The following is a 7390-nucleotide window of genomic DNA, read 5'->3' as shown; positions in this document are numbered from 1 at the left end:
TCATTTGCAAATATCTTCTCCCATTCCGTGGGCTGCCTCTTAGTTTTTCTGACTGTTTCCTTGGCTGTGCAGAAACTTTTAATCTTGATGAAGTCCCATAAATTCATTTTATCTTTTGTTTCTCTTGCCTTTGGGGATGTGTCATGAAAAAGGTTGCTTTGGCCGATGTCGTAGAGGTTGTTGCCTATGTTCTCCTCTAGAATTTTGATAGATTCCTGTCTCACATCGAGGTCTTTCATCCATTTGGAGTTTATTTTTGTGTATGGTGTGAGATAGTGGTCAAGTTTCATTCTTTTGCATGTAGCTGTCCAATTTTCCCAGCACCATTTATTGAAGAGACTGTCTTTTTCCCACCGGATGTTTTTTCCTGCTTTATCAAATATTAGTTGCCCAAAGAGCCGAGGGTCCATTTCTGGGCTCTCTATTCTGTTCCATTGGTCTATGTGTCTGTTTTTGTGCCAGTACCATGCTGTCTTTGTGATCACAGCTTTGTAGTACAGCTCGAAATCCGGCATTGTGATGCCCCCAGCTTTGTTTTTCCTTTTCAACAGTTCCTTGGAGATTCGGGGCCTTTTCTGTTTCCATACAAATTTAAGGACTGTTTGTTCCAGTTCTTTGAAAAATGTCCTTGGTATTTTGATCGGGATAGCATTGAAAGTGTAGATTGCTCTGGGTAGCATGGACATTTTAACTATGTTAATTCTTCCGATCCATGAGCATGGAATATCTTTCCATCTTTTTATGTCTTCCTCAATGTCTTTCAAGAGTGATTTATAGTTTCTAGAATATAGGTCCTTTACGTCTCTGGTTAAGTTAATTCCAAGGTAACGTATGGTTTTTGGTGCTATTGTAAATGGGATGGATTCCCTAATTTCTCTTTCTTCGGTCTCGTTATTCGTGTATAGAAATGCAACTGATTTCTGAGCATTTATTTTGTATCCTGCCACGTTACTGAATTGCTCTATAACTTCTAATAGTTTGGGAGTGGCTTCTTTTGGGTTTTCCATATAGAGTATCATGTCATCTGCAAAGAGAGACATTTTGACTTCTTCTTTGCCAATTTGAATACCTTTGATCCCTTTTTGTCGTCTGATTGCTGTTGCAAGGACTTCTAGTACTATGTTGAATAATAGTGGCGAGAGTGGGCATCCTTGTCGTGTTCCTGATCTTAAGGGAAAGGCTTCCAGCTTTTCCCCATTGAGAATAATATTTGCAGTAGGCTTTTCATAGATGGCTTTTATGAGATTGAGAAATGTACCTTCTATTCCTACACTCTGAAGGGTTTTAATCAGGAAAGGATGCTGTATTTTGTCAAATGCTTTTTCGGCATCGATTGAGAGGATCATATGGTTCCTGAGTCTTTTCTTGTTGATATGATGTATCACGCTGATTGATTTGCGAATATTGAACCACGCTTGCATCCCAGGTATGAATCCCACTTGATCGTGATGGATAATCCTTTTAATGTACTGTTGGATTCTATTAGCAAGTATCTTGTTGAGGATTTTGGCGTCCATATTCATTAGGGAAATCGGTCTGTAATTCTCCTTTTTGAGGGGGTCTTTGCCTGGTTTGGGGATCAAGGTAATATTGGCCTCATAGAATGAGTTTGGTAGCTTTCCTTCTGTTTCTATTTTTTGAAATAGCTTTAGGAGAATAGGTATTATTTCTTCTTTGAATGTTTGGTAGAATTCCCCAGGAAAACCGTCCGGGCCTGGAGTTTTGTTATTTGGAAGGTTGTTTATCACTGACTCAATTTCTTCATAATTAATTGGCCTGTTTAAGGAATCAATTTCTTCCGGTTTCAATCTTGGTAGTTTATAGGTTTCCAGGAAGGATTCCATCTCTTCCAGATTGCTTAGTTTATTGGCATATAGCTGTTGATAAAAATTTCTAATAATCCTTCCAATTTCAATGGTGTTCGTCGTGACCTCTCCTTTTTCATTCATAATTTTAATAATCTGGGTCCTTTCTCTTTTCTTTTGGATAAGTCTTGCCAGTGGTCTGTCAATTTTATTGATTCTCTCAAAGAACCAGCTTCTAGTCCTGTTGATCTGCTCTACTGTACTTCTGGTTTCTGCTTGATTGATTTCAGCTCTAATTTTGGTCAACTGCTTCCTCGTGCGTGGATTAGGCCTGTCCCTCTGTTGCTGTTCCAGCTTCTTGAGGTGAGAATATAAAAACTGCATTTTAGATTTTTCTATTCTTTTGAGTGAGGCTTGGATGGCTATGTATTTCCCCCTTAGGACTGCCTTTGCAGTATCCCATAGGTTTTGGACTGTTGTATTTTCATTCTCATTGGTCTCCATAAATTGTTTAATTTGATTTTTGATTTCCTGGTTTATCGAGTCATTCCTGAGCAGGATGGTTCTTAGTCTCCAAGTGTTTGAGTTTCTTCCAAATTTTTCCTTGTGGTTGAGTTCCAATTTCAGAGCGTTGTGGTCTGAGAATATGCAGGGGATAATTTCAATCTTTTGGTATCGGTTGAGACCTGTTTTGTGTCCCAGAACATGGTCTATTCTTGAGAATGTTCCATGGGCATTAGAATAGAATGAGTATTCTTTGGTTCTGGGGTGTAGTGTTCTATATATATCTATGAGGTCCAACTCGTCGAGTATGGCATTCAAAGCCTTTGATTCTTTGCTTAGTTTTTGCCAGGGTGTTCTGTCTATTTCTGAGAGTGGAGTGTTGAGGTCCCCTACTATTAATGTATTTTTATTTATATGTCTCTTTATTCTGGTTAAGAGTTGGCTTGTGTATCTTGCTGCTCCCCTGTTGGGGGCATATATATTTATAATTGTCATATCCACTTGTTGAATACTTCCCTTAAGAATAATATAGTGCCCTTCTGCATCTCTAACTATAGTCTGTAGTTTAAAATCCAATTTATCTGATATGAGAATTGCTACCCCAGCTTTCTTTTGAGGTCCATTTGCGTGAAAGATGGTACTCCATCCCCTTACTCTCAGTCTGAATGCATCTTTGGGTTCGAAATGAGTCTCTTGTAGACAGCAAATGGATGGGTCATTTCTTTTTATCCAATCTGCAACCCTGTGGCGTTTTATGGGATGGTTCAAACCATTTACATTAAGACTGATTACTGAGAGATATGATTTTAATGATGCCATGTTGCCAGTAAAGTCTTTGTTTGTATTGGCTGTGACTTTCTGTTCTGTATCACTCTTGGGGCCTTTTTACTTTTATAGAACCCCCCTTAATATCTCCTGTAGGGCTGGTTTCGTGGTTACGAAATTGGTCAATGACTGGCGATTCTGAAATGTCTTTATTTCTCCATCAATTCTGAATGACAGCCTTGCTGGATAAAGGATCCTTGGCTGCATGTTTTTCTCTGAAAGAGCTTTAAATATGCTCCCCCAACCCTTTCTCTCATTCCAGGTCTGTGTAGACAGGTCTGATGTAATTCTGATGCCTTTGCCTTGGTACGTGAGAAATTTCTTTGCCCTGGCCGCTTTCAATACTGTATCCTTGGATCTAATATTTGCGAATTGCACTATGACGTGACGTGGCGTAGGTTTGTCGTGGTTGAGCTTGGGAGGGGTCCTCTCTGCCTCTTGGACACGAATGTTTGTTTCCCTCGCTAGATTAGGGAAGTTTTCAGCTACAATTTGTTCAAATATCTCTTCTAGACCTCGTTTTTTCTCCACTCCATCGGGGATGCCGATGATTCTAACACTGGATCGTTTCATTGAGTCTCCACTCCATCGGGGATGCCGATGATTCTAACACTGGATCGTTTCATTGAGTCAGTAATCTCCCGTAACCTACATTCGTGGGCGTGGATTTTTTTAAGACCATCTTCTATTTTCATTTTTTCCTCTATTAACCCATCCTCCAATTCACTAACCCGTTCCTCTGCTTCTGCGACCCTGGCCGTCAGAGCCTCTAGTTTTGCCTGCATTTGGCTCATAGAATTTTTAATTTCTGTCAGATTCGCTCTCATTTCTGTCCTTAGGGATTCTATATTCTCAGTAACCTTTTCGTTAATACTTTTTTCAATTCTACTCATCATTTTGACCATCGTTACTCTGAATTCCATTTCTGATAATTTGGTTACATCCATATCCATTATTTCTGTGGCAGAGGCCACAGACTCACTGTCTTTTCTTTGCTGGGGGGGGCTTCTCCTTCTTGTCATTCTGATGAGAGGTTGCGGGGTTGTCCAGAGCCCAAATTATTGACTGGGTCCCAGGCCATGCCCCTTGTTTTATAGGGATCTTAGAGATGTGGGCTTCTTCTTTAAAGATTTTATTTATTTATTTATCTGAGAGAGAGAGACAGACAGTCAGCAAGAACAGAACAGAAGCAGGGGAGTGAGGGTGGAAGAAGCAGGCTCCCAGCGGAGGAGCCCGATGAGGGACTCCTTTCCGGAACGCCGGGATCACGCCCTAAGCCGAAGACAGGCGCTCAATGACTGCGCCACCCAGGCGCCTCGGGTTGTGGGCTTCTTGATTTTTCAGCCTGCCTTCTGTGTTCTGGGGGAGGGCCTGCCGCACTGATACTCAGGCAACCCTGTTTGGGTAGAGTCTCCGTGTCCCCTGCGAGGAGGATGGGGATGGGACTTCTGAGCCGGTATTTCCAGGCTTTTGTTCTCTGGCGGCTTTCTCTGGCGGTTTGCTGTGCCTCTTCTGAGAGTCAGAGCAGCAGAGGCTGCACACGCAGAACAGAGGATTGCGCCCGTTCTCCACTGATGTTCTGGCACTTTAACTCTGTGCACTGTTGGTGCTGCTCAACCCTGCAGTGTCCTGGGATGTGGAGAACCCGCGCGGCCCCTCTCACTTCCAGGGCCGCGCTGCCTCATGTCCTTGGGTTCAATGCCGCCAGCCGCCAGCCACCCGCGCAGCCCCGGTCTCCCGGTCTCAGTCTTCGCCCGGTGAGCAACGTGATTCCAGAGTTTCGGGAGAAGCCTGGTGGCGCGCGCACCTGGTTCAGGGTCTCAGTCTGCTGTTTCACGGGTGCCGACTGCGAGTCCGCCCGCTCCCCCGTGCAGGTGGCCCGCCAGCCGCCAGCCGCCCCGCGCGCGCTCAGGAAGCTCCCGGTCTCAGTCTGGATCCCGTGAGCACACCGGGATTCTGGTGTTCCGTGAGATGCCTGGTGGCGCGTGCTCCCGGCTCACCGGTCTCAGTCCGCTCTCTCGCGGGTGCCATCCATGAGTCCGCCCGCTTCCCCGTGCAGGTGGCTGCCGCTTCCCGGAGCCCGATCACGGCGGCTCCCTCCCCCTTCCGTTTATCTTCCGATATCTGCGCGGTTTTACGGCACCCTTCTTGGTACCTCAATACTCAGCGCTGGAGATGTTCATTTGTAGAGATCCAGATGTATCTTCCTGCGTCTCAGGCTGATTCCGTGGTTATTTAGGCTGGTCTGGTACCTATCCAGCTCGACTCAGGGGACCGGCTGAAAAAGGGGTCCCCTGCTCCTCCGTCATCTTAACCTGCTCTGGAATTTATTTCTTACAGAACTTTGTTAATAACAGCTTTTACTGAGTGCTTACTGTGTGCCGGGCATTAGCTCATTTAATACTTACAGCATCTCCGAGAGACAGAAACTGTTAGTTTCGTACTTTATACATGAAACCGGTGGTGGTGGTGGGGGGGTGCATGGAGCGCCTCTCCTGGGGTCTGGGGCCTGGCTGACTGCTTGTGTTCTAACCTAACTCTGCAACTTCCTTCCCATTTGACCTTGGGCAAGTTTCTCAACTTTCTTGCCTCATCTGCAAAATATGTAAATAACAAGTGTATTTGTATGCAATTATATGAGTTAATATTTGTGAAATGTTTAGAACAGTCCAGTGCCTGGCACATAGTATATGCTGTACAAAACAGGTGAATTAATTTGAATTGATGTTCCTAGCAATTGGGTGATAGGGACTTTTAACCCAGTGCTGTTGCACTCCAAAGCCTGTGCTCTTTCTGTAATACCAGCTATAAAACCCTGCCATTGAAAGTTGGCTCACTTCCTAGACACATTGGCACCCAAACCAAGCACCTTCTGGAAGCCCACTCTCAGCTCCTGGGTCCGGAGGGCATACACCATGGGGTTAAAGGCTGGGGGCATGACACTGTGTAGCACATTGAAGAGAGCGGGGATGACAGGGACCTTTCTTCCTGCCAGCTGGGTGACAGACACCACAATAACAGCTGTGTAGAAAAAGAGAATGAGGATGAGATGGGAGCTGCAGGTACTCAGGGCCTTCGATGTTGCTTCAGCAGAGTTCAGCCTCAGCACGGAGCGAATAATCAAAGCATAGGAAGCAAACACCAGACCCATGTCACTCCCAAACATAATCCATGCCAAGGCCAACTGGTAAAATCTGTTAATAGTGATGTCATCACAGGCCAGACTAGTGACCCCCAAATTAGAGCACAGGCAGTGGTCAATTTCATTCCTGGAGCAGTAGTGTCGCTGGGCAGCCAGTACAGGCACTGGGATGGTCAAGAGGCCATTCCTGAGCACCATGGACAGTGTGGCTTTGATCACAAAAGGCTCAGTGACTATGGCAGGGTACTGAAGGGGGTAGCAGATGGCTACATATCTGTCAACAGCCATGCAGAGGAAGATGCCTGACTCCATGCCCATAAAAGAGTGGATGGCATAGATCTGAGCAAAGCACTCAGGGAGGCTGATGGCCTTGGCATCAAACCAGAGAATGGCCAGGATCTTGGGCATGATGGTGGTAGCCAGGCTAATGTCCACTATAGCCAAGACACCAAGGAGCCGATACATGGGCTGGTGCAGGGAAGGCTCATGTTGGATGGTGATTAAGATGAGGATGTTGGCACCAAGCGCTAAGATGTAGATCAGAGCGAGGGGCAGGGAGAGCCAGTGCTGCCACTCATGAATGCCTGGGAGCCCCATGAGGATGAACTCAGACACTTGGAACCTGGAGCTATTGGTCATACTCAGGGTGGTATCCATATCATGCGATGTCTTCTTCTCAGCATCTATCTGTGAATTAAGGGGAAATAAGAATAGGCTCTGATAAGCTCAGCTGAGACTCAGAATTTGTGTAGAAGTATGGGATTCATCTATAATAACTCAGTAAGTCCTTTTTAACATAATGTATCCTCAACCCCTTTGACTCTTGAAAAAAGTTTGGATAAGAACAAGAGAAGAGCCAAAACAGATTCTAACATAAAGATTTTAGCAGAATAGCAGTGAAGATTTACTGGCTTTGTTTTCTGGAAATTCCAGGTAGATTTTTGTGTGTGTGTGTGTGGGAGGAATGCAGACACACAGCAGAAGACTTGCACGTTATAAAGAACCCAAAGTTAGAGGGCAGAGGTGTTTTCTCCATTGCTGGGGATCTTCAGGAGGAGACCAAGCAGCCACAGGGAGAATGCTGACCGTGTTTTTCTTTTAAACAGTGCCTGTG

The 7390-nt window shown here is 45.0% G+C and overlaps 1 protein-coding gene across 1 annotated transcript; it reads right to left on the bottom strand.

Annotated features, from left to right (window-relative positions):
- Positions 1-5967: 5967 nt before the first annotated feature.
- Positions 5968-6933, bottom strand: LOC103681422 (olfactory receptor 688-like). The gene has a single exon (XM_008710986.1). The coding sequence runs from the start codon at positions 6931-6933 to the stop codon at positions 5968-5970; it is 966 nt and encodes a 321-aa protein (XP_008709208.1).
- Positions 6934-7390: the final 457 nt, after the last annotated feature.

The sequence above is a fragment of the Ursus maritimus genome, unplaced genomic scaffold (assembly GCF_017311325.1).
Source record: "Ursus maritimus isolate PB19 unplaced genomic scaffold, ASM1731132v1 scaffold_16, whole genome shotgun sequence".
Taxonomy (NCBI): Eukaryota; Metazoa; Chordata; class Mammalia; order Carnivora; family Ursidae; genus Ursus; species Ursus maritimus.
This window is presented reverse-complemented; position numbering and strand designations above follow the sequence as displayed.